Here is a 27,254-nt window from a genome sequence, read left to right as displayed (position 1 = left end):
TGCTACAGCCAAGCTGATGGCTAAAGCATTCCCATTTTTATGTTTAACAAATGCATATTAATTAAAAATATGGTAATTCCTACCTACATTTGTAGAAGCTATTAAAAAGATAGGCCATGGGGAAGTATTTCTTCTAGCTTCACTGGTAGAAAAAAAATAATTTTATTATTACTTCCTGAAGTATGAAAACCTGTAGTGTGTATGATTATTTGTGCATGTCCATATCCATACGTTTATAAAATTAGTTGAATGCATGTTTTTATTACAGATTGTAACAATCTTCATAAGCAAAACATTTTGGAGTTATTCTGCCTGCAGGCTAAAAACAAGTTTTACCAAAATTAAGCTGCTCCTTAGCGTGTAAATGATACAGCTTCTTTTACTGAATGAAATGCATCTATTTGGAAAGCAACCAGGAATTTGTAGCCTCCTTACTAATCTCTTCATATAGATACTGTCCCATGAGGATACAGCCTTTGCTTTTTGCCAGGCTTCCCATTTTCTCTTGAATTTCCAGAGAATTTGCAAACACCACTCCAACAGCAAATATTAATGCAGTTCATTTACACTCCTGCTTTTCCCTGTGTAGGGGAAGTGATGCTTGGAAAGGCTGCAGGAATTCTGCCAACTGTTTTGACTATATGATCAAGAAAATATTTACAGTCCACCACCTGCATGGTCAGTTCTTAGTTATATTTTATGTCCTCACCAGGATCCTAAGGGGTCCCTGCATGCAATTTGAAGGGGTGTTCAGAAATATTTGCAGCCCTTTTTTTGCTGCTCTGGAAACTTACATTTTGACTACACTTCCTTTTTTGAACAATTGATACATTAGTTGGTAGTTAACACATTAGCTGGCAAAAGAGAAAGCACCCCTAACCATTACTATGTGCAGGCAGATTGTTGTTCACTAGTGGTTTCTATTCCAAAGGAAAGGGATTAAAAAATAAATCACCACAACCTTATCTGTGTGGTTGCATCTGTAGATGCAGCCTTCTCCTCATAGCTGGTCTCAGAGCTAAGCCCAGACAACATACCAAAAATTGAAAAAAATACTGACAAACTTCGACCTTTTTATATACAGGCACTTTGGAAGAATTCATGCTTGACATTTACATTATCTCACTGCAAGCCCTTCAAGGCTTGGGGATGACACTGGCCACTAAGGAATGACATGAGGTCAGTGCAGGAAAAAGTAAAAATTAAATTACTTAGTGTCTAAAATACAAGGAGAGAGCAATGCTGAAATGCTGCCTGAAGAAGTGGAAGGAGGTGTACACTGGAGGGCAATAAACAGTACAGAGGCAGTGAGACAATAGATCTTTGAGTGGCAAATTGATGCAGGGCACCCAGTAACCCAGAACAGTCTGTACTGGGTCTAATATGAGCACATATAATGCCCTCTGCATAGCATAGTATCAGTACAGAACATTGTATGGTACCTACCAGATCCCTGCATGGTAGGAGGTACAAGCCCAAGAGTTTTGTTTCCTACACAAGTGCTGTTTCCAAGATCTCATTAAGGCTTGGAGATCTCTTCAAACCACAGGTGAAGCAGTCTGTCTACAGCAGGGACTGCAGACAGCACAGTTCCATTGGGCATACACACCCTTATCACCAAACCCCCCTCTTTTATGTTACATGGTCAAAATGTCCAAATATGTGGTCTAGACAACAAAACAACAAGCACAGGCACCAAGTAGTTTTCTCTAGTGGTGTATTCATACTTTAAGATTTTTTTATATGGTGTTGCTGTTCTCTGTTAGGCTGTTCAGAAAAGTTATGGTTTTTGATGAACTTCATGGTCACTGAACCACTTGCTCGTGTCCAACCAATTGTAATGAAAGTGAAACTTGCAACTGTGCCAAAAAACTTTACTGAAATAGGAAAACAGCAACCAATCTACAAAATCTACTGAAATAATACTCCATGACCCTCAACTAGGTAGCATAGAAAGCTACTTTTGAATCAATATTTAATTTGGCAGAAAAATCAATTCCTTCCCTCTGCAATCCATAAAATTCATCAGGAAAAAATTACCCCTCACATATTAGCAGCCCTTTCACCTTACAGGTTTAACAACTCATTACAATAGACAACCTCAAGCCCCTAACAGGTTGGGACAAACACACTATATGGTATTTTGCAACCTGTGAACTAAACCAGGGATTACACATGATATGCACACCTACAGCTTTCCTGGCCTCCTTTTGGTGAAGGCAAACACTGCTTTTTAGCTACAGCTGTTTACAGTCTCCAGCAGTACCCAGGTTTCATTCCTGGAAAACAGCTTTCTGCAGATACTGTGCAGGACACAAACAATCCTACATAACAAAGCTTGCTCTGTCAGCAACCAAATAAACTCTGAAGGAGCCAGCATTTTGCCTTTATTCATCCACATGGGTATTCCAGCCTTGCTGTGAAATGAAGCCTTACTGAAGATCCACCCAGAGTTCACAGGTTCCTATCAGGAAGAGTGTGCCCTTGGGTATGAATGTTCCACGTTTGACTGTCTGGGCAGTCTCTTCATTAACTTTCCTGTACATTTTAGATAACTTGCTGTTATGTTTTGAAATAAAATATACAGAAGAGTATTGACCTAGGCAAAACTCTGCTTCACATTTAATAAATCAGAAACAAATGTATTCTTAGAATATTTGCCTGCATAATAGACTGAATTGCTTAGCACACACATGACAGAGCCTACCTTTTCATGACATCACTGTTTTGCTGCAATTCTAATCTCCATTCTTTTCCTCCAAGTAACTCTTAACCTTTTTTTTTCTTTTTCAAGCTGCTGAGACATTTCTCTCCTGAATTTAGACTGTCTATACTTTTTAAAGGCTTCAAAGTCTTTGTGGGGATATAACCACATTTTATCAAAGAGGTCCAGCCTCTGTGAGGTTGTTTTCTTCCACCATATCCCACAGCTCAGATCTTTATACTTCTTGTATTCACAGTCTTATATTGTCTCTGACAGAAGTTCAATAAAATTGTCTTTCTACTCATAATATCAGGGTTCTCAACGTTGTTGGAACTGAGTGTTATAGACCTACAGTCTATCTCTGCTGAGGAACCTGAAGTCCCATTTGCCTTATTATAGAGTGGGCCACTGGTAAAAGGTAGCAGTACAGATCTTGTAAATTGATGCATCACTTCTACTGTTTTCAGCCAATTAATTCATGTCATAATTCCTGAATGTTTCCTTTTTACACATAGTCAAATGGTTGGATATCCAAAAGGTGGAGAATTAGTTACTATTACTCCCTCTGGTATTGCCTCTCCAGCTGTAAATCTTCTTAAAGTGGGCTGCTTCACTATTTTTTCTCTTTATTCCTACATATTAGTATTTAGTGTCTTCCCTGTTTTAGGCACTTCTGTTCAGTTTTTAGCTTTAACTAAATGTTAAAGTTATCACACAGTGTTAAAATGTGGCACCCTGGCTTTCCACAGCATCAAACAGAAGACACAAAGACTCCTTTGTGGCTTCACTGGGTTCCTTTGCTCCAAGCCACCTACCTGCAAGTTCCACCCTGTAAAGCAGAGGTGCATAGACTGAAAAAGGCAAATTATTCACATACGAGGATTGGTGATGCAGCAATAGATAGAGCTCATATGTTTGCTGAAGATAGAGAATTTGATCCTACCTAGACAAAAAACACCTTATCCTGCTTGCTTCCAGCATCCCTTGGGTTTCATTAAAGTAGTTTTCTAATGAATGGAAATCTTGTGGCTGTATTTGATGATTGAACTTGTTGACCCAGAAGTTCATTTACAATTCTAATACGTTATTTTTCATTCTTTATTTTTATCCTTCTTTCACTTTTAAGATTTGAACACCGCTAATATAATTTTAATCTTCCATTACCCTTCCTCCACTCATTGCTATATTTATCACTTTCCGTACATTTTCCCTTTTGTTATATATTTAGAGACAAATAGACATGACCAGAGAAAATGAATGAGGAACACTGTAGGACAGGGCCAGCATCACAGACTTTGAGGGACTTGTGCATCAAGACTCATACTCTATCGTGTCACTATAAGACTCAGTCTATGATCTTCTTTCCTGATCTTTAGTCACCTACAGCGGGACTATTTTAGTGAGTTTGTTGCAGTTTCACCATCTTCATGCATTATTTTTAGAGATGTTATGTGTGATTTATCTTTCACATGCAGATTAAGTTATTCTCTAGGAAATGTATTATCTTTATGATATTTACTCTCTAGGAAATTAGTATATGAAGCTCAAGTTCCATAGTTGACTCAAGGACAATTAAAAAGCAATATGCACATGATGAAAATTCTTTCAGTCCACTGTTTATAGAGTTTTCAGAAGAAGAGGTTACAACCCACCAAAACCAGACCAGAGCAACCATATTATTGGTGACATATTTTCAAGAGTAATCACGTGAAGATGTATTTGGTCTAATTGCAATTCTGTCAAAGTTAGAAGAGTCTCCTATCCATGAAAACATAAATGCTCCCTGCTTCATTGCTGTACAAAAAGCTCCATTCAGCTCTGCTAGCTGTAATGTTTCTATTTGTCAAATAGTCTTATGGTTAAATGAAAAGTTAATGATAAACAGCCTTTCTGAATGGCAGCATACACCATCCATGTGCTGGGTTTGACATCCATCTTTAGCAAATAATGGTTGGGTGTTAAAGCTGCATGGATGAGAAAATTAATGTGGTGTTTCATTGTTAACAAGTACTGCTGCAATGAAGAGGAAATGCAAAAACATTTAAAATTATGCATTACCTGTGATAAGGTAACAATTTGGTTTTAAAATGTTTTCACTTGAATGCTATCAACTATTCAGTCTTAATGACAAGTTCTTAAGAGTTATGTTGTATGCAATGTATTTTTAAACTTAGTTGCAAAAATATGACTGGTTGTTCTGCATTAAGCAGACCAGTGCTGAAAAGCTTAGCTACAAATCTAGCTTTTTATGCATCCTGGGGAAGATATGAGAAATGCAGCACCCTCAAATCCTGCATCCCCATGATAGATACAGGGAAGAATGTTTAGTAGCCTAGAAGGAATATCCTTTGAAATCAGCCTCTCTCATTTTAGCCTTTTTTATTGTATACTTCACTCCCCTTCCCTCCTTATTTTTGAGGTCAGTGTGTTGGGACTACTCCTTAGCTGTTCCCAAATTCCTTCATCTCAAGTGGGTTTCTAACAATACATATTGTGTACCTCAACTCTCACACCCACACACACTTCCTTGTACTGTATCCTTCAAGAAAGCTGGCTGCTGCTAGCTCTGCTAATTGCTTCTGAGACTTGTTCAACCTAACTTTTCTTTGGTTTACACATACATAGAAGGAAACTGGATGAGAAGACAATGCATCTCTATAACTTTTCTCCTCATATGTTAAAGAACAAGTATCTTCTACCTTAGAGATACAAAAAAAATGATGTCTTGGTGACTAACCCAGACTACATTTGCTCAGTGTTTTTCCATTTACTAAATCTAAACAATAAAAAGTATAGTAAAGAAGGTTCTGCAGTACTTATGCAGTGAAAGTGCTCCTCATAGCATTAAATGATAGCGTTGCATGAAATCCACCCACATTATCTGAAAGCTTATATACCTGTTATATTTATATAAGCCTAATGTCAGACAGCCATAATAGTTTGTATGAATAGGAAACACTGTGCTTATTGAACCACAGGCATGGAGCTGCAAATGAAATTGTATTTCCTCCATCATCATACTGAAGTCAGCATGTAATATTCTGAAAGAAGCAGCACACAATAATACCTGGGTTGATACTGGGTACCATACATTATTGCTTGATGCTATCAAAAAGCTGCATCTTGGGATTCTTTATTGAAACATATTACATTACTTAAATTGTCATGACAAAGACAAAACTGTTCAATTTCAGATTTTTTTAGCACTTTGGGTTTTATGAAATTGAAGATTTTTTTTTTTTTTTCTGATAGAAGTATAATTTATTTGCTGATTAAATTCCAATACAGGAATTGTTCATTCCTGATTTTTTTCTTAAACACATTTAGGAGTGTAAGTTCTAAGCACTGACAGGAGCATTCTCCTTTTCTCCCCCACTCACACCTTAGACAGAAAATGGGGATTTGACTGTTTTATTTATCCACCTATTTCATCACAAGCCACTGAGTAACTAATGTTCAGCATAACACCTGCACATAATGCTATAGTTTACATGCTTCAGAATAGGTGAATTTAACATGAACTGTTGCAAAATTGCAAGGGTATCTGCTCAATTTTCTTTTTCCCTAAGTGTCATTGTTAATTGATAATTTGTGTGAACTATTTAATGTCAGCTCTCCATTACTCATAGGTGAACTATCCAGAGTGTGCACTAACAAGCAGCAGATACTGAAATGCTCAGAGGGCTCACACAGAAACTGTGTCTGCAAAGACCAGGCCACTTGACTCCTGAGCTTGTTTCAGACTGTAGGCCACTATACCTGTGTCCACAGCACACCCTAAGTCATTCCTGACAGATGGAATGAGGTATTTTTCCAAATCTGGCTTCTGGGACTCACTTTCACGAAACCACAGCTCAGACTGGGAACTCATATGTTAGATTTTATATCCACACAAGGAGTCATGAGCTCTCAGGGCTCTGGTCTTAAGCACAGTCCCCCAGGTGGGTCTGAATTCAGAGTCTCAGTTTTAGCCTTAACTAACAGGTTTTACCTGTGGATGAAGAAGGAACTGAGGTATTTTGTGGAGTTCAGGTTAAAGTGCCTATGAAGAGTCAGCTGGATCCCAGCAGGACTTATGAGGGCTTATTAGCTTGGGTTAATTTACTAGTTCCTATCAAAAAAAAAAAAAGGAAAAAAAAAAAAAGAGAGAGAAAATAAGTGCTTTTAGTCATGAAAACATGTACAACAACGACAAAAAGAAAACAAAACAAAAAAAACCAAACCAATAAACAAAAAACAAACAAACAAACAAAAGCCAGAGGGCAAACCAGTCAGGGCAAAACCTCCAGCAGGCAATGAATGCCCCGCGGATCAAGGCAGGCACCTCGCACTTCCCAGAATCTCCGCACATCGGCCCCAGCCACCGCCTTCCCCGCAAACCCTCCTCTTTCTCCAGCCTCCCGCGCCGGCCCCGCACGCGGCCGTGCTCGGCGCTGCCACCCGCCCAGCGCCCTGCCCTGCCCTGCCCTGCCCCGCGGCCCCAGCCACGCACCCTGCCCCGCACGGCCCCGCCGGGCCCCGCAGCGCCCGGCCCAGCCCCTCTCCCCGCCTCGGGGCCGCCCCGCGCTTCCGCCCGGGAGCGGGGCAGGGCGGGGCAGCGGCCGCCGGGGCACGCGGCGCGCTTAAGATGGCGGCTCCCCTGGCCGGGCAGGCGGGGGCTGCGCTGCGGGACCTGGCCCTGAGATCCGCCCGCCTGCGGGGCAGCTTCCCGGTGAGTGAGCCCGGCCCCGGCCGCCGCATCCCGCCGGCCCCGCTCCTGCCCTAAGCGCCAGGAAGGGGGGCTGGGCAGCGCACCTGGCGCTGCGGGGAGGCTCCTCAGGAGCAGCCCTTATCCCCCGTCCCTCACCGCCGCTTTTCCCCGCGGCCGGTCGGGCAGCCCCTTGGCAGCCTCTGCCCTACCCGTGCCCGCTGCTCGCAGCTGGCGGGAGGAGGAGACCTTTCGCTTTCCCCCTGGACCTGCTGCCCGCAGGATGCGCTCACTCAGCCCGCAGCCCCGCTCTGCGTTTCCCCCGCACAGACCGAGCGGCCGCGGGTCCATCGCGCTCGGGGCAAAGCTCTGGTGGCCCCGGGCTGCCCCTCCGCTGGGCCAGGGCTGAGCCCACCCAGGGGTGTCCTGAAGCGCGTCAACAGCTGCGAAAACCTCCCTGTCCCTGAAACGGAAAGTACTTTTAGTTATTTTAATAGCAGAAGTAGGGGACACCTTGCACGAAGCGACATAATTCACCTCCAAACGTTTGGGTTGGCAGGATGGGGTTGGCTTTGGCTTTGTGCTGGTGGCTGTGAGGATGCCCAGTTTTGCTCTCCTGGCAAGGCTGGTCGTAGCTCTCGTGTCCCAGTGGTCTTGAGTCTCAGGAGTGTGAAGGGAAATAAGTAAGTGGGCCTGTCTGAAGGGCTCACATTCAGGAGCTCTTGAGGTGTAGCAGGAGTTCTTTATTTACCTGGACAGCAGAAATGCTGAGGTTAATGTGAGAGATGTGCATTTTTAGACAGCTCTGGTGCCTCCCACAACCAACCTCTTTATTTTGTCTTTTTATCAGATCAGTTTCATGGGAATCTGCTTCAGCCCATGCTTCTGAGCACAAGTGTTTTCCCAGAAGCTAAAGCCTCTGGAGAGAACAGAGCCTGTTTCTGGCTGGTTCTGTCCCGTGGGGGCTGGTGTATGGCTGCATGGGATGGCAGTTGGACAAAGCGCCGTGTTGGTGCTGAACGTAACGTGCATTGTACATCTCCTTTTGCACGCTTTGTGGTTTAGCTTGAAGGTTTCTAATCAGACGTCTTCTGTGCCAAACTTTCCCTTTTTAGTGGTGGGTAGAGTATTTGGCAGTTTGGTGCAATTGATCAGTCTATTCAGTCTGTGTCCATTTCGTATATATACACACAGAGACAGGGAGAGAGCGTATGTAAACATACTCATCAGTGTGTACATACAAATATTTCCCCGTGTAGATACATAGGTAGGTAAACTGTTAGTGTTGAGCAATCCTCTCAGTCCCAACAGTGTTTGGTGTGTATGTATCCTATGGTTGAAGACGTGTTCCTGCCCTCGTGACTCTGATCCTACAATAACAAACTTGGAGGTCACCTCGCTGCTTTTTGGTGTGTCCCTGCTGTTTCTGTAGGGCTGTGCTATGGAGGGCTTTGTAAGGCTCGAGTATGGAGCTCTGCTTAACAGAGTCATCTCTGTGTTTGAAATTGCTGGTTTCAAGCCCAGTCTTTACCTGGTGCTGCAGTGGGGATCTGAGGTAGAGGAGGAAATGAGGAGTTCATGCTCTGTTTGGTCATCTCTCAAAGCATGGAGTGATCCTGCTGAAATCCCTGGATATCAGATCAGATCCTCAAGAGTATTTTTGGATATTAAGGTGGCCAACTTTTAAAAACACTTAAAAATCTTTTTGTGTGTTACTTATGAAATAGAGATATTGAGCTTGTATTGTAAATCACATTTTGTTCTATTTTTCAACTCCAACACATTGAGAACGTCTCCCAAGATCTGTGCTTTCCAAGTAGACTGTTGTAACAACAAATCAAGTTCTTGGTTTCAAAGTAAAACACTTTCCTGTAAAAAGGTCTTAATTTTTGCAGTGCTACTTATAGAATTCACCTCTAAATAATGTCCTGACCTTCCTGTTTCGAACTTTAACGGCCAGTTCACCAGCAGCAGCCTGGGTATCAGTGTTTCGAAGTAGACAAAACATCTGAGCGTAAGAGAGTCCTTCCCGGGAATGAGTTTTACTACTTTGTATCATTCACTGCTTAGATCAGGCAAGAAGTTACATTGTTACTTTAATTCTCGTGTAAGCCGGCAAAACCTGCCCGCTTCTTAAAAGTATCAAGTTCTTTTCAGGGTTTTCCTTTTGGTAATCAAGTATCAATCTTAAAATTCGTTGTTTCGGTAACACTGTGTCAGTAGCTACTTGGTGAGATTTAAAATCTTTCCTGATAACCTTCTTGACTTACTGCGGGAGTGGTCTTCGTGTGCTTTGTATCTGTTGCAAAATTTCCTGTTGTTTCAAAACAGCTGATGTTCACAGCTCAGTTGAAACCAACTTTTTTGAGATGACTGGTTCTACACTGTCATAATCTACACAGACTTTTTCTGCGGGGAAAAAAAGTGTGGAATAAATGGTACTTGATCCTACCACATTAAAATGTTTTTTCGTCCTCCTGCTTTCCCTGTGGCTCTTTTTCAAACCGTTAAACTTTTTTATTTATTACTGGTTTTTTACTTTTTGTATTCTTAATAGATTCAGCTCCTTTGTGCTTTTGGAGCTTAAATCTGACCAAGTGTTTCAAGAAGATAAAAGATAGTTTTCAGTTGTCTGCAGTGCATGTGGACAAGCGTATTTAGACCTGCTCTTACTGGAGCAATATTTGTAAAGAGCCGTGACAAACGCTCCAGGGACCACTCTGCAGCAGAATTCAATCTTGTTGGCTAGCAACAAATAGGCTCCATTGAAGGCTGTTTATTTGAATGGGAGTTGGATTGGGCCCTTTGGGAGAACGCTGTGTTTTCGAAATAGCTTCAGATGCAGTGGATTTCAGCGATGAATATAAATAAGGAACAATTAAATCAGAATCATAAATATTGCTTAAGGTAACTCGAGTTTTCTAATACAGTGAGCAGATTGGCTGGTGCATTATGCAACTCCATCTTAGCCTTCAAAATGGTCCTCAGTCTTGTCATATGTACCATTTCCAAATTTTATGCATATTGAAAAAAATATATCTATTTAAAGAAAAAAAAAGGGGGGGGAGCGGGGGGGGTGGGGAGGGCTGCAGAAGAATATTTAATTACACAGTATTCCTGTTACAAAATCTGCTGGATACTGTATGTGTCAAAAATAGGGAGCTGTACAAGGCTGCTCCTTGCAGATGCCTTCAATTCCTACTCTTGAATACCTATAAAGCCTCATTAATGCTAAACAGACACTGTTCTGTCTTTTTTAAGAAGCTATCAGCTATGAGTTTAATGATCTTCCATGCAACAAAAAAAAATTACTGAAAATAACTTTCAATTAATGCCTTCAGAAGCTACTTCAATGTCAAATTCTTACTTTCCTTAGTTGTTTGGGTTTTTTTAAGTTCTTGAAAGTTTCTAGAAGGTTCAGGGTGTCTCCCTTTTTGCTGGTGGATAGTTTTGCTACAATTTTTAAGGTTTTACATTTAGAGGGGGGGGGAAATAAATGAGCCTACAGACACACAGTTTTTTCTTTAGGTACCTAAACCAAATGATTGCAAAGCCCTCTTCAAACTAGACAAAACTGAGATGCCAAGGTGGAACAGATGTTCGGCCCATTCCTACCTGGTAGTGTCATTAGACACATGATTATCAAATCCTTTTTTTGAGATGAAAAGAGGAAATGAAAATTTAAATATAATTTTAGGCTGTAATTAAACAATAATAATAATTAAAAAGTTAAAATTGTTTTTTCAGTTAGTTTTATACTGGTGGAACTTCTGCCTTGGGAGCAATCTGGCTGTGACACAGATATTCACAGCTTTGTGTTGAAGTAGAAAAGCTGCACTTCACTTACTTTTCTTTTACCTCATGTAGATATAGTCAGGGAATAGGGCTAATGAGTTAAGAAAAAACAGCCTTCATGAATATGACATGAAGTTGAGAATTAGCTGGGATACCTGTGGTCTTGAACCTGGCTGTGCATAAGTGAACCCTTCCTCCTGGCCTTCCATCCGAGCTCCTGCTCAAGTTACCCAAAGAGACTTCTTATCTTGGTTAGGTATATTTAGGATTCATTCAAGGTTTTGCTATAACAGCAAGTGTTTTGTCATTGATCTGCCTCCTGAGGCACTAAATAAAGTGTCAATAGACAAACTGTTTGCTTTACAGGTATCTGCATGATTGTTTCCTCCTGTTTTTCTCTGGGATATTATCAGTGCATGTGGCTATTGTTAGTATTTTTTTTAATTTTCATTTGGTCTTTCTGGCTGATGACTTTGAGTGAGGATGCTATGAAGAATGTGTGAAGATACTGAGATTCTTTTGGGAGTGCAGAAGAGTGAGATGAGGGTTTAAAGCCACTTGGGGTTTGGTTGTTTCTTAGAAGTTGATAATTTCTCCACTCCTGTCCTGTTTCAAAGGTTCATTTTCAGCAAAAATTGGAAATGTGTTTATTTAGTGCTTAGTTATGATTCCCCCTCTCCATTTTGAGGACTCACAGGTACAGTTCCAGGATTACTTAACTGATACATTTTTTTGTTGCTCTTGACCACACCTGTGGCAGGTAGTTCAGCTCATTATTGCCTCTGCCAGTCCAGTCTTCTGTGAGTGTTTGGGACCATAATCTGCAGCTTTGAGAATACACTCAAAGGATTTTCTCCAGAAAATCTTTAATACTCTCTGCTGAGAAAGACAGTTTTTAGCCATCTGTGAATCAGCTGTATGCTCATCTATTGCCCACTCGATAGCGTTTTAATAAAACACAGGACATCCAAATCTTGTTATCTGTGCAACCGATTATGACAGTAACTTGGAGCTGGTAATTAAACATTGATCCATAATTAATAGCTGGCTATTGATCTTGTTTTAACTAGATGACACAGGAGGAGTAGGTGTGAAACTAAGGGAAGTTAAGTTAAGATTGAGGATTGTGAAAAACTCCTGGATAGCGAAGGTTTGCTGTGCTCTTCAGGAGCTGCTGTTGAAGTCTTTGTTGCATGGATGGTGGGTAAAACAGATTCTAAACTGTAAGCTGGAGCCCTCCTTTAATATAGTCCTCGAAATAAGAACCCAGGACTGGTGAGTTTTGTCTCTTGGTTTTTTGTTTGTTTGTGACATTATGCTGAAGTTCTTGTGTAAGCAGTGGCTAGTTGTTGACTGTGATGGTATTGAAGCAGTTTTTAAAATCCTCATTTAAAACAAAATACTGACAGTGCAAAGTATATTCTGTAAATAAAAGCTTTTGAGTTTCACTTCTTTGGTTTGTTCCTTTCCTTAAAAGATGCTGGTTGGTTGAGCACCACGAGTTTTCCTTCCTTGTCCTTCTCTGGTCACTATCTGCTTGCTCATATGTTTCCTGAAAGACAAGAATGTATCCCAAACTTGAATTACCTTTTGTTTTATTTCTGTGATCAACTCATAGTGTTTAAGCTTAGAATCCAAACTCACAAAGCTTTAGGCACTGTTTCCATTGGGCATGAATATGAGTTGGGCTATTTCACTCAAAGGCTGATTCATTTAAGATCAAGTTTTAAATATTTTGTCAGTGATGCATTATTATTAACTTGAGTTTATTTACCTTGCACATTGGTAGTGCTTGGTGCCAGATCAATTTCAGTCCACCCTGTTTGCCTTTAATTTGTGCATTAGTGCTTTATTGATTGGCCCTAGAGAGTAGTTTAAATTTGCCTCTGTCATTTTTCTCTTCATATAATTAATTACTTGGATTTTAATTTTCTACTTTTCATAATAAAAAGGTATAGATTCCTGTTGTTTACAAGTGAAGGACCAAAGGTTACATGCCCTTATCAGCTAAATTAGTTTGTTCAAAGTGTTACAAATGTTGCAACTTTGCAGTGTGCTTTTGGTGTCTGTAGAGTGAAGATGTGACTCTGTGTATAGTAAAGTGCCTAAGCATTTTAAGTTAATAAATTTGGCAGTTTGGTTTAAGGGAGGCGTATCAGGCAAAATACTGACCTTCAGGATTCAGTGGGCAGTAACTCAGTCTGGAACAAATGGGTTGTTTTATTTTTTTAACTGTTGAACTTTTGTCTGAAAATGGATAGATATTTTGAGAGCAAAAGTAGCAGCAACTTTAAACCCCTATTTAAAGGGTGCATTTAGAATACTTGTGGAGCAATAAGCAAACCAATGGGAACAATAACTGGGAAGGATGAAAAGTAGTGATGTATTACAGGAGTAGATAGACTGTGAGGAGTACAAGCAATGAGCAATAATCTCAATTTGTGCCACGAGGACAAAACAGTTGCTATTACTGTAGTGACTTTACCTTTGGTATCTAACTCTTGTCCTCCTAAATTCTTTGTGAGATGCAAAAGTTTTGTAGGAGTTGTCAGAATGGAAAATTAAGGGAGTTTTTTTTTAATCGTGTTTTATGGCTTGTCTGTTTATTCAAGACTTTTGAATATACATATATATATATAAAGCTGCATCAAAAAAACACTAATTACCATTGGGACACTTCATGATTTGTTTGGGATCTTCCTCTGAGGAGTAACAGTGCAGTTGGACACCAAGTAATCAAGTAATCCAGGAGGTTTCTGGAGAGCATTGATAACTTCTTAATGCAAATGTTTTTAAGTCTCTGAGCTCAGTAACACATCTTATGTCTTAGAAGATCTATTAGCAAAGATACTCTGAAAGACCATCTAATGTAACCAGTTGTCTAAGATCTGGTTTTAGAGCATTCCGATAGTAGTGTGAGATTGGAGGTGGACATGAGATGTCTTGCTTGTTTTTTCTCAGCCCAGGGCTGGAAGGAGCAATTGGGAGTTTCAGGCTCTGCAGAGTTGGCACTTCCCTCCTTGCGCGGAAGGTTGGCTGGGGGGCTTGTGACTGGTTATACCTTGGGTTTTTGCCAGCAACTGAATGCTTTGTTCATTACTTTGCTCTCTCTTGTGAGCAGCCATTTTGGGTCAACACTGGCTTTGCTGGTGACGTCTGCCACTTAGTGCCTGATTTCTGTTACCAACAGTCAAGTAGGCAGTGTTTTTCGAGAGCTACTCAAGAAATGTGCTTCTGATGAAAGATTGCTCTCCCCTTGCTCTCTAATCAGCTTTCACTGTACACCCAATGCCCATGTGTCTGCAAGTCTCCATCAGTCCAAACAGCCAAGCACAGACAATGAGCTCTCCTGCATCTCCAGGAAGCAAGAAAGCAGAGATTGCTTTGTTTCAGGGACAACTTAAAATAGGCTATTATTTGCCTGGAATGTTTGATCAGTGGTGGTAGAAATGTAGAAATCCACTCTGAGTGTGATGATGAAGAGATACTGCTGCTTGGCAGTCCTGAGCTTCCTTGGAGATTTAAGAATAGCAGCAGGTTGAATTTCCAGTGTGAATAATGAGAAATATTAATGAGGAAATGACCTGCAAATGAAGGGAAATTATTAATAACTTTTGGCTTTCTATTAAAGGCATAATTTCATTGATCAGTCTGTGGCAGTTTCTGGTTTCTCTCCAACTCTGCCAGAGCAGCCAGAAGGCTGTCTTCCTCTTGTATGGTTGCTCCTTTGAATTTGCTTCATGTCAGTAGAAGTCAAATGTTCTAACTAAAAACAAGATTTATTGACAATAAAAGGTATGAAGCAATCAGATTGAAACAAAAATTGTGCAGCAGGCTTTTACTATTTTTTTTGCTTCTACAATAGAAACTGTTATAGTCCATTCAGCACTAGTCTGGTAAACCTGCTACAACTTAGCCATGCAATAAAACTATTTCTGTAGATACTTTTCTGTATTTCTTTATTCTGTTACTGTGCACACTTGCATCTTTATTGCTTGGGAGTGCTATGCTGCTTAGTGCTCCAAAGTCATAATCTTCTGTGATGACATAATTAGGCAGCATGGAAATTATAATGATTTGACTTGAAGTATTAAAGAACTGGAACACAAAACTGTGAATATGTTTCATATTTGCTTTTTTTTATGATGAGAAAGGGAGCTCAAAGTGTCTAAATTGGCATTTTCTTGGTGTTTTTCTTTACTAGTGACTCCTAACATTTCAGAAAGTATTATTCTAGGGTATGGTAGGGGTGAAATGCTGCTTTGATAAATATGATTGAGTCAGGAATTCAGAAACATTTCTGATCAACCCATTGATCATGCTTTCAGTTTTCTAATGATTCAGGAAACTTAATTAGGATGAAGTGTAGAAAAAATTTATAGTGGGGATACTCTGAAAAGCATACTTTTTCTATCTTATGGTTGATGGTAACATAGTTTTAATTATATTTTTTTCTGGTTATATTTAATATTTAAAGCATTTGTTCATAGTTACACAACAGTATAATTTTAATCTTGTAAGAAAATAATAAATATAAAACTCATACAATGAGAATAAAAATATTAAATTTTGCCTCAAGATATTAAAAATAAAAGAACATTTCTGATTTATGTGGAGAAGGTAGCTAATTTCACTTTTTGAATATGTGGTGCATATCACCAACAATTTTCTTTCATTTGCAAAGGTAGGGAATGTATTTCTGTAACTGATTATGCTGTTGTGTATGGTAGTGAGTTTATTTTCATCAAATACTTCAAAGCCTTTACTTTTTAGGTCTCAAAAGTATGCTCTTCCTGAAGCTTTGAAGTTCTAAATAAGCAAAATGAACATAATTTGACTAAAATTAATTACTAATGCAAAGCAGTGGTACTGATGGGTAGCACATTGATAAAAGCAGAAATTGAATCTGAGAGTTTATATTCTTGTTTCCTTTACCCAAGCAAAGGCTCTGAAAATTGATTCCAGACATATAAAGCTTCTGTATGCACTCTTGCTTCTTGGGCATGTGTGGATGTACAGTAGGTATTTCTAACTCTGATTTATTCTGCTGAAGTTTGGTTAAAGAAAGCAAGGGAAAAAAGTCTTGCAAATGTTTTTCTGAGGCAAGAGGAAAGGACACGTTTCTTACCTACTGCAAAAGAGTTTGCCCCTTTGAGTGGACCAGCAGGCTTGTGTTTGGGCAGACTGCTTTGATTTCTTGACATCCTGATTGTTGTGTGACCTTAGGCACGTTGTTCAACTTGTCAAGTTTTCATGTGATAGAATAAGGAGCCTGCCATGTTTGGGCTGGGGTTTCAGGAGCTGCTAACGATTCCCTGCTCAGTGAACATTAGTGCGATGGGAGTACACTCTGCTCTGCTCTGCTCAGCCAGCCTTTGGATGGGAAGCAGAGGGCATCTGAGAACTTCCCTGTGTCCAAACTGCGCTGTCATTAATTTGCTGCAATTTCTGGTTTGGCATTTGCATATAAATAGAAGTCTTGATACCTCCCTGAGTAGAAATGCAGGAAACAGATTGTCTGGAATTTTGGCTATGTCCTGCTTCATTTGGAAGTCAGTCTGAAGCAGCCTGGCTGAAACAACTGCTGAACAATAGACTGGCAAGGTAGCAGAAATGGAGTAGTGAGGTCAGGGTCTTACTGTTCAGGAGGATGTTCTTTCCACCACCTCCTCTTCCACTTCTGAGGACTGCAGTCCCCCCAGAACAATATCTGCAGACACCCAGAAAGATCATCCAGGTGGTAGCTTCTAGGACCTGCCTTGCAGAGCACGAGGATATGGGCACAAATTCTGTTTTTTTGAGATAAGGAGAATAAAGACGACAGAAGGATCTTGAGTCTGACCCTGTACATGTTTGTGGTAGTTTACAATGGAGCTTAGTGGGTGGGAGAGTGTATTTGTAGAACAGCTGTCAAAATCCCTGTGTGCAAGCAAACTGTAAATAAGTCTATAAAGTATAATAAGTACTGCAGACTTTAAATCTGCAATGAGTGAAGGACTTGATTCAAGTTCATTCTTGACTATGCTTCCTTGCATGAGAAGTAAACAGAAGGATAAATCAAAAAGCTGAGTTTATAAATGTGATTTAAAGGCACATTAGAACAGAATTGTGTAGGTTCTTTTGGTTTTTGTTTTGTTGTTTTGTTTTGTTTTCCTGACCTAATGACCCAAATGAGTTCTGCAGTGCAGGAACATGCTCCACCATTTCCAGGGGAATGCAGAGGTTAAGCTCGGGATCAACCAGTTTGCAATCAGGCTGATGAGAAAAGGACAAGGAGGAGTACAAGATAAAATCAAAAGAACATAATAGGACAGAAGGATATAGAGGAAGATGTTTGTGAACCCTTGAAGTGAAAATGTTTCTTACAGTTGGCAGCTAGGAGGAACGTTCAGGAGAACTATGAAGGAAAGCATTGTGGTTTTGTTAAAATAAAAGTTCAGGATTTTCACCCCCACTTCCACTCTAAGTACTTTTACTGAGAGACTGGCAAAGCTTTAATTTTATCTTAAAATTTTATCTACAGTACTTTGAAACACCCAATATATAAATAAGATGCTTCTAAAACTTTGTGGTTTTCATGTGCATATTGCTATGACTTAGGTAAAATGGAAGGGTTTCTGAATGCAATCTACATGGCTTTGCAAATGTAAGTTTCAGAATTGTGAATAATATATAAATGAGTTTGGTGCTATCTTCTGGAGTCCTGTTTCTGTAGTATTTGTTAAAGTGCAGCAAACTTACAGTTTTGTATTTGAATCACTGTGGAAAGATTTAGAAGGTGAGTTTTAATGAAAGAGATAAAGCAAATAAAGTCTTGACAGCATCTAGATGCTTCAGAACTGATGGACTCACTCTTGACATCCCTCTTTCCAGCCAAGGGACTCCACCATTGAGAGAGGAAAGGAAACTCTGAATCAAAAATAAAAATTATGTTGAAGTCTCATTCTATTTAGAAACATATAATATCAATAAATATGTCATTACAGTTAAATATATTTCTTGGTGGCAGGAAGTGTAGGTTAAGGGGTGGGAGAGGTAAATCATCATGAAAATTTTACATATGTATTAATGAATTAATTTTGAGGTAATGAATAATGAATGAAATGCTCAATGCTTCCAGTCAAGATGGCATTAAAGTTTTATTCTTGAAAAACTCAAATTAGAGCCACATGTTCTTAGCTTCTGTGACCTTGCAAAGCTGACAGGTCAGCCAGTGAGTGAGCTTTAAGGTTCACTCACTTCAGTGGGGAAACTGGGGGAGTGTGAAGGAATTTGTTTCATGACTTTGGGGTCAAATCCAGTAGGTTTATTTCTTGAGTTTAATCATTCACTCTCCCAGGTTAGTTTTCACATTCTGGGTAGACTGCTTAAGTTGAGGCCAAAACTTTCCTTTTTTTTAATAAATGGTTTCTGCAGGACCTTGCTACTTTGAACTGTCCTGTATTATATATAAATGTCAGCCCTCACTGACTAAAAGTGCACCCTGCTGCAGTCTCTTTTGTCTGACTTTGTGTTTTCTTCTTAAAAAGCAGAAACATGGCTTATGTGGCTGTATTACGTAGACAGTATTTTATAGGTCTCTATTTGATATCAATTGCTGTTCATTTCTATGATATTACTGTAGTAAAACTCCTTTGGCGAGACCTGAAATTTGAAGAAGAAAATAATATTGTTTCTCATTTATACTGTGTATGAATAAATGATTACAAATTGACAGATATTGCTTGTAGTGATTCTTTTCTTGAGTGAAAAACCAATTTCTGTTTCCTTCTTAATTTAGGAACTTAATAATTCTTCAGAGCTAAGAAGAGAAAGTAGATGCAGCCACAACATAAGCAAAGAGAAATTATGAGTTGTAAGTTGAATAGCTGCTTTTATTTTCAGGGGCAAGTTGCACTGCAATAAATCTACAGAAGAACAATATTTTACTACAGTGTTCACACGGATAGGTTAGAATTTATTAGTGACAACAACAAAGAGGTACAAGAGGTGGTTGTATGGAAAATACAACGTACCAGTGTCCCTAATCTAAGTCCTTCCTACTTGGTCTTAGTGAGCTCAGGAGAGATAGTGTATCATCTCAAAATTTTTCCAAGAGGGTCTACCTGTTGGAGCAGACATACGTTAACACATTCCCAAATAGAGCCTGTGCCTCTTCAAGGGTTTATAAAGCACTGACACTTGTGTGCCAGACAGGCACGTTCCCTCATGAGTGCTCAGGAGGGTCAGAATCCTGGGGTGTGAGTTCCCGTGCACAGAGATGCGAAGTTTGCAGCTGCAGCACTAGGTTTTTAGGTCTGTAGAGTTCTGAAAACCTGTGCTTTTTTCAGAGAGCTCATCCTGAGGATTCACTCACTACCCAGCTTTCACTTTTCCTTTGAATAGTGTTCAGTGTATTCTGGTTTCATTTGTTTTAGAACAACTCAGCCGTATTTTATGATGCTTTATGGATCTCATCAATACTGCCTGTATATCCGCCTAGTAAGAGTTCAGTAAATTAGCATAATCATTAAACAAGCAAATTCTCATTCTGTTAGTAATTGTTGACTGCCTGTTTCTCAACAGACAAGTGATGTCAACAGGCATTTATTAATTTTTAGTATGCTTTGTTACCTACAGGTAGGTAATCTGTAGTTTATATCCTTGCGTTATTATATTGCGTTAGAATAATCACTGCTCCCTGGTGATAGAAGAAAAGTACTTTCTCTGAACTGAAAAGGATGAGATGACTAAATATGCCTCTTTTAGCTTTCCAGTTAAAATAGCTTCCTTTTCTAAAATTGACATGTTACTAGTTCAGGAAAGCTCTTCCCTTTATTTCTTTGATATTTGTCATCATCTTTATGTTTCCTGCTGTGAGGCTCTGTGATTCCTGCCTTCCTATCTCTGTTTTACAGTGGCTCCTATTAAAAGAACCTTGTAACATGACAAGAGAAATTGGCTTTTCTTTGAACTATGTGGAAGTCTCCATAGGAAGCTTTAACCAAGTGCTTGTTTTGATTGCATAAAGTAGAATTAAAATGTGACACAAACACATAATATAGTAATAAAAAAAATAATAAAATTTGACTTTTTAAAACTATAAACTTCCGGATTGTATCTTTTCTTGAGAGTTACTGTTACTTGCAGTGAACCACAGTGAATTTGAGTAATTGCTTCTAGAAGGAGATGTGCAGTTGAGTTGTTAGTGTTTAGTTTCATGTTGTCTTGCCCCTTTGCAGCAGGCAGTGCAGTCCAGTGTCCCTGCTACCCCTGGTAAGAGCAGGCCCTTGTCAGAAGGGGTGCTCCTGCCCTCTCTACCATGTTTCTGATGTGTCTCTTGCAGTGGATCTCGTCCTCACCTGGTCCTCTAGTGGGCTGGGTCACAGAACTAAGTGGGCAGCAAAAGAAACTTTCTGCTGGGTTAGCTCCACTTTGAGCTTGGGTGACATGAGGGAGCAGACGGAGCCATGGTGGCAGCTTGACTCTAGATCAACTGAGCAGAAATGGGAAGTCCCAGCCCTGTAATAATGACTTCTTCCAGAACCTTGGCTTCTTGGTTTCAAATAAGGCAAAGGAATTGGCTGTTCAAGGGTCTATACACCTGTGTGAGGGATAGGTCAGCAACATATGGGAGAGTGGTGGTGAAGTCTACACTGGTGCCAGCTTTGGTTGGAAAACCACCCAAGGCCAACAGGTGTAACACAGCACCAGTTTTCCTGGATTGTAGAAGCACATGGGGAGGAACCGGTTGATTACTCAAGTGTGATTCTATTTAAATGTCATTAAACTGCCTATGGATTGAGCTGATGCACTTCTCCTTCAATCTAAGCATGACTTAAGGGTGGATCAGTGTTTTCAGAAGCTTCAGAATGCTCAGTTTTTAATAATGTCATTTGGGTAATTGAAAAAAAAAAACAACCAAGGCAACGGTAGGCAAAGATTTTCCAAAACAGAATTTAGCTTTGGGCTTTTCTATCATGATTTGCTCACTCAACATCACGGCTAGATTCTCAGTACTGAGGACTTCTGAGCAGAAACGCTTGCCTGTTGCACTTTTTTTTTGGAATTTTTGCATACTTAAAGCTTAGGCTTTCCAAGCTCTTAGCCATGCTTTCAACTGTCTGGGTGATCTTTATAAACAATGTAACAGTAGAAATCCCAAGAATACTGTGTTTGTATTCCTTTTATAACCAGACCCCTATTTTTTTCTATTTCTATTTTTTTTTTCTTTGTGCATATGAAGAGAATAATTCGGTCATTTAGCATAAGCATCTTATTTCAGAGATTCATTTAGCTGTTAGAAATAGTAATAATTATCCACCAGAACAGGCTGTCTAGTTTTAGTAAACAAGGATGTAGGGAAGTACATGATTCATGTTTGGGTTTTTCTTTTATTAGGAGTTGGGAGTTACATAAACCTTAACAATTGCAGCACCAGATCTCACTCATTCTGAAAAGTGAGTATACGGTTCAGTGGTATAAAACAGTAAATTGCCCCTACACTTTATTGATCAAAATGTCACAGCCTTTAAAGAACTGGGAAATGTGATCTTTTTTTTCCCCTTCTATGAGAGATACTGCATTTTACTGCTCAAGATATTTTGTGTGGTATGTTTTAAGTGTTGAATATGGAACTAAAAGGTCTGTAACTGTTAAGTGGAGTTTGTGTGTTGCCTTAGTTTAATTCAGTTAAAGTGAATTCCAATTTATGAGAATTAAGTAATTGATATTAACTCTTAAAAGATCTTCAGCTGTACCTCTGGAAGATTTAAAAACAGAATACTGATGTTTAGGGTCAAGATGGCTTACAGCCTTTTGATACAAATGATGACAAGAAATTAGCAATTCCTAAATGCTGTGGGCAAAAGAATGGAAACTCCAGTTTTGTCAGGAAAATACTCATGGCTTCATCCTAAACTGGCTCACAGAATGAGTTTTCTCCTCTATAAATATATTACAGAAGTCTAGATTGAGACTTTGATCAAAATGCTCAGTGTTGGATGAAGCTGATTGTCTCTGCTGATACCAACAGAACCTTCCTGCTATATTGTATCCAAACTAAAGTGAGCTATCTGGTATCCTGGTGGAAGATGGTTTCCTCCGTGGCTTTTAAATAGGATTGTCTAGATGCTAACTCCTGCTTTGGAAGATTAAAATCATTGATTTGTGGTAGGCAATGGGACATTATTTGGGAGGGAGGGACATTTGCTCTCCTGTTTTTCATAATGTACTTACAGGTATGTGGTATTAATCATGTTTCTAGAAATGGGCATGTGTGGTTTGACTACAGGTGGCAGACCTTATAGATGATCAGTCTTACCCCAAGTGTTTCCATTTTATTCTCTGCTTGAAATATTTGCTTCCATACAGAGCAAAAAGTAGTAATCTCTGTATTTGCTTTTTATGGCCTCCTTTTTTGTGAGAAACTTTTCCAGTGCAGTGCCTTTTTTCTAAATCTTTTGTTTCTTGTCAAACTAACTCTGCAGATACTTACACTTTAAGTCAGCACTGCCAGGAAACTGAAATAAGTGTTTTAGTTTGTTTTCAGTGGCCTATGTGGTGTATTTCAAGTATATGACCTAATAAAATGTGCCTGTACCCGAGGTGGTTTATATGAAGGTAGTTGTATTTCTGATGGTTCTTTTTTGATAGGAACTTCTACAGCTTTGTCAATTACAGCAGCTGTATGTCAATAAATATAATATAGGTTTATTTCTTACATTGATGAATGGATGCTTTTTCATTACTGTCATCTTTGTGTATCTATTTTCTTTCATATGCATTTGGAATTGTATTAGAGGTCAGGGCACAAAAATTGAATAAAATGAATGCTGTAAAATGTGGTGGGTAAGCAAAGAGGTTTTTAGACAAGATACACTATATGCATTTCCTTTTTATTTTGGCTATGGAATGCTTCTAAAGGACTTCCCCGTAGACACAACAGATTTTCTCCCCAAATTAATCACTTCCAGTATAGTCGTTACAATGTAGTCCAAGCATAGAAAACTTGGATGCTACATTGACATATGATTTGACACGTTGTAGCAAGAGGACAAGGGGAAGTGGTTTAGGACTTGAAGAGGAGGGATTTAGATTAGCTATTTAGGAGGAAATTCTTTACTGTGTGGGTGGTAGAGCACTGGAACAGGTTGCCCAGGGAGGTCACAGAAGCCCCATCCCTGGCAGTATTCAACCAGGTTGGATGGGGCTCTGAGCAACCTGAAGTAGTGGGAGATGTCCCTGTCCACACAGGAGGGGTTGGATCTACATGATCTTTAAGGTCCCTTCCAACCCAAACCTTTCTATGATTCTATGAGATTTTACATATAATTTGCATTCATGCAGAGATTATTTGCATCAGTAGAGCTGGTTTATGCTGGCACTATTAGCATAGTTAAAACTAGTTCAGTGGAGCAGCAGAAGGGGAAACAAGCAGAATGCATTTGTGTGACCAGCTATACTGTCAGGTGCTTTTAGAAGATCTGTCTTTGTTTCATGATGTTAATACTGGCTTCCATTCATACTATGAATGAAAAGAGAATGTTGGGTGTCACTGAAGTGTGTTTTCCTTTTAACAGTTGTGCAATAAAGTGCATTTAGCCAGGTTAATGTAAACAGTAGATCTGCTCAAATTATACAGCTGTGTCAAGGGATGTTTAATTGTCCCAGAAATTTGCTTAGTGGTAGTTTTGTTGTTGTGTTTATTTTTTTTTTAATTGTGCTGATTATCACTGGATTCTCTTTCCTTAGCTAGATTTAATTGATATCAGACTAGACCTGAAGAGATTTGCTGAGAGAAAATAAATATTTAAGGCTAAGGGGTTTTTACTGAAATTGTCTAACTGTGAACACTGAACTTGGTATGGTGAAATACTGAGTCAATGTGGACACTTAGCCAAGGTAGTTCATGTGGAATTAGGCGTGAAATTGCACAAAAGTTTTTGAAATTCATTTTCTTAAGACCAAAAGGTCTCAGTTGTAATAGAGATCATTTGAATCTTTGGTTGTTTGTCAGATTTAACCTTTCAGTTCTTTTTTTTGACACTTTCTTCACATACCTGTTACGGAAGAGAGTTAAGTGATTAATTAATGTTTAAAGAAAATAAGTGGTGCTCAACTTTTAGAATTCTACAGATAGGTAGTGGGGTCTGCCCTGAAATTGCTGCTTTCTAGCCCACGTTGCTATTTTCAAAATATTTTGCTTTTTGGAAGAATATTACAGAAGTAGGTAGTACTGTTAGCTGAAAATGTTCCCTTCACAAGCATCACTTTTTCAGCTGTGAGCTGATTCAGCTTCAAAAAGCCGCTGATTTCTTTTACATGAATGCATGTCATGCTGGTGGTTTCTGCTTGCTGTTTATTTAAGCTTGTCTGTTTATCTTACCTGCTCCAGTGCTACTCTGGTTGTTATCTGCTACATACCTGCTATACCTCAGCATAAAGGTTTAAAAAAGAAATAATTAGTAGTCTAGGTTGATGAAGCTTGCATTACTGATGCTGCTCTTGTTTTGTGTGTAAATGGAACATTTATTTCCGAGCAGAGTTGTGCTGAAGTATTTAACTTGCAATTTGCAAACTTCTCGGTGGATACATTATAACCATTTATCCTGGTTTTGTGTGTGTGTTTTCAAAAGGAAGCACTCAAAAGCTACCTCCTGGGTCATCTGGAAGATGTTGCACGTCAGAGCAGTTAATGCTGCATATATAAGGACAAAAGCATCTCTTTGTTGCAGTGTTTTCAAAAACATTTTTTTTTTTACTTATGTTGAAGTAGGTTGTTGTTCCACTCCTGTTTAACTCTATTGCTATTGCTTAGCCCATATTATTCAAATAATGCAAATTATTTTTTATGCCATGTGACAGCTCAAACTGAGTAGTGGAAGAATAATGCAACTACTCTTCAAATACATTATTTGTGTAAAACCCTTAGCATTTTATATTAAATAAAAACAAACCAAAACAACAAACAACAACAAAACCCAAAACCAACCAACAACCAAACAACAAATCTCAAAAAACCCCAGGAAAGTGGTAAATAAGAGATTATGCAGGTTACATGAGCAATCAGGTTATTTTCTCCAGCTGGAGTCAATAAAACACTAATGCAGTTATGCAACAGCTGGCCTTGTTAAGATGGTCAAAAAGGGATGTTTGATTTCTTGATGCATGTGCCACTCATTTTAATGGTACTGTATGTCTGTGTTTGGGCCACACATGGTGTCAAGTTATATAAAGAAGTGACTTTGAACAGAAGGCTCATTCAGAATAAAATATGCCATTGCTAGTAACAGTAGTTTTCTGAAATTGTTACTAGTCTGTACAGTTTTTGCCGTATTAGTGTGATGCTGACTGGTAGCAAAAATCTTGTGGGATGGAGAAAGGAAAGAAAATTAGAAGTGAATGTCAAGCAAATGAATTCTTTCTGCTTTTGGGTAATGGCAGATATTACTAGCCAGCACGAGAGAATCCAGTGGGAAACTTGTACTTGATTAAATGATTCTGCCCTCATCTCACTTCATGTTACTGTTCAATTGAGGCCTTTCTTTCCACTTACTTCAGTTTTGGGATTTTTGATGCTTTTGTCAGGCTCTACAGGAACATAATCAGTTGTAACAGAGTCCTGTTTAAGTATATTAATCTCTTTGATAAGCACTTACGTTAGAAATTTAATCTTAAGAAATATCCTATTAGGAAGAATTTAATTCCCTTTTAAGACTTTATTATGATAAAAAATAAATTATGTAAAAACATGGATATGTGCTCTTAGCAGTGTTTTTCCTAGTTTTACAACTGATTTATTCTTAAAGCTTATTTTTTTATTTAAAATAAGTTGAAAGGGTTTGTCTTTTTTTTTATCTAGCATATCTGAATCTCAAATAAGAGATCCTCTCCATCTATAATGTGTGTATCAATACACAACACACATAAAGAGCTCATATGAAAGCTCTGTTCTTTTCTTGTTGTAATAGAAGGACTGTTGGAAGCTTTCAACAGAACCAAAAATGATATTTATTTTAGCCTTTTATTAAGAACTTGCTTTCAAAAGACTAAACACTTTAGTTTGAGTTTTTCTTTTTTCCGTTCCATGAAAACTAATTGTCTGGGTTTTCATTTAAGCTCACTGGAGTGATCTTGAGTTTTTCTTTGTTATAAAAACTGTAGCTAACATGCTAAGAAGTAAAATGCCACAAAAAAAAAATTAAAAAAATTTAAAAAAATTATTTAAACCTACACTTCTGCTTTGGGCTGTTCAGAGCTTGACAGAAGTTAATATTCAAGGTTAAAGTGTATTTGCAGTAATGAGAGTGTAAGCCTAGTAAGATGTTTTTAAACCTTTTTTTGTTATTAGAAAAGCATATCTTAAGGAGAACAGAAAAATGCCATCAGTGGAAAATTTTTCTAGTTCTTGCCTGTCAGTTTATGAAGATGAAACAAAAGATGCCACAGAGAGAGTCAAGTTTTAGTAAAGTCCACAGACCTTCTCCCATCTCTTCTTCACAGTGACAGGATACACTCCTTGTACTCCAGTGCAATGTTGCAATAAAGAAACAGGTGAAACAAAAATATATCTTAGTGTTGGAACACACAGTGTTTCAACGACAGGCAAAGCTGCATGGCAAGATCTGAGAGCCGTGCAGTGTTTTCCAGGGTGGTTTTCTGGCTAGTATGTGGGAAGAGGAGGTAAGTGTTCAAGCAGAGAATAAACTGGGAGTAGAAGGTGACTGGGATCAATAACGAACAGAAAGTCTTAAAAGGCAGCCTCTGCTTTCCTGTGCTTCCCTCCCACCTCCTTTCAGATTGAAATTATTTTCCTGATGGTAATTTACAACCTAATTCCGCAGTCTTTCCTTCATGAGACACATGACCACACTGGTGAATCTGGCAGTGCTGTTTGCTGCTGCTGAGAGCAATTAAATTGTTGACAAGAGCAGAGCTGCAGAATGGGAAGATAATTAATACAAAGGTGTGTGGTGGTGGAGTCGTGTTCTGTGCTCTGTTCAGGTGTCTTCCTAGTAAGTCTCAAGTGGAAGGGATGGATTATGGCTGCCTACAGAAGACTAGGTGTGGGAAATAGCTTTCATGCAA

The 27,254-nt window shown here is 39.0% G+C and overlaps 2 protein-coding genes across 3 annotated transcripts in view; one reads left to right on the top strand and one right to left on the bottom strand.

Annotated features, from left to right (window-relative positions):
- The window catches only part of TAFA1 (TAFA chemokine like family member 1), a 320,866-nt gene extending 313,634 nt beyond the window's left edge, over nucleotides 1–7,232 (bottom strand). For both annotated transcript variants that reach the window (XM_051627588.1, XM_051627587.1), the window contains exons 1-2: nucleotides 7,197–7,232; nucleotides 6,696–6,815 (exon numbers count right to left, since the gene is read on the bottom strand). The gene's annotated coding sequence lies outside the window, so the exon portion shown is untranslated. The remainder of the gene's footprint in view (nucleotides 1–6,695; nucleotides 6,816–7,196) is intronic.
- A 57-nt stretch (nucleotides 7,233–7,289) lies between these two features.
- SUCLG2 (succinate-CoA ligase GDP-forming subunit beta) overlaps nucleotides 7,290–27,254 on the top strand; it is a 119,889-nt gene continuing 99,924 nt past the window's right edge. Inside the window, exon 1 of the mRNA XM_051627586.1 lies at nucleotides 7,290–7,415. Coding sequence (XP_051483546.1) covers nucleotides 7,332–7,415 — 84 coding nt within the window. The 5' untranslated portion in view covers nucleotides 7,290–7,331. The remainder of the gene's footprint in view (nucleotides 7,416–27,254) is intronic.

This window comes from Apus apus, chromosome 9 (genome assembly GCF_020740795.1).
Source record: "Apus apus isolate bApuApu2 chromosome 9, bApuApu2.pri.cur, whole genome shotgun sequence".
NCBI classification, from domain to species: domain Eukaryota; kingdom Metazoa; phylum Chordata; class Aves; order Apodiformes; family Apodidae; genus Apus; species Apus apus.
This window is presented reverse-complemented; position numbering and strand designations above follow the sequence as displayed.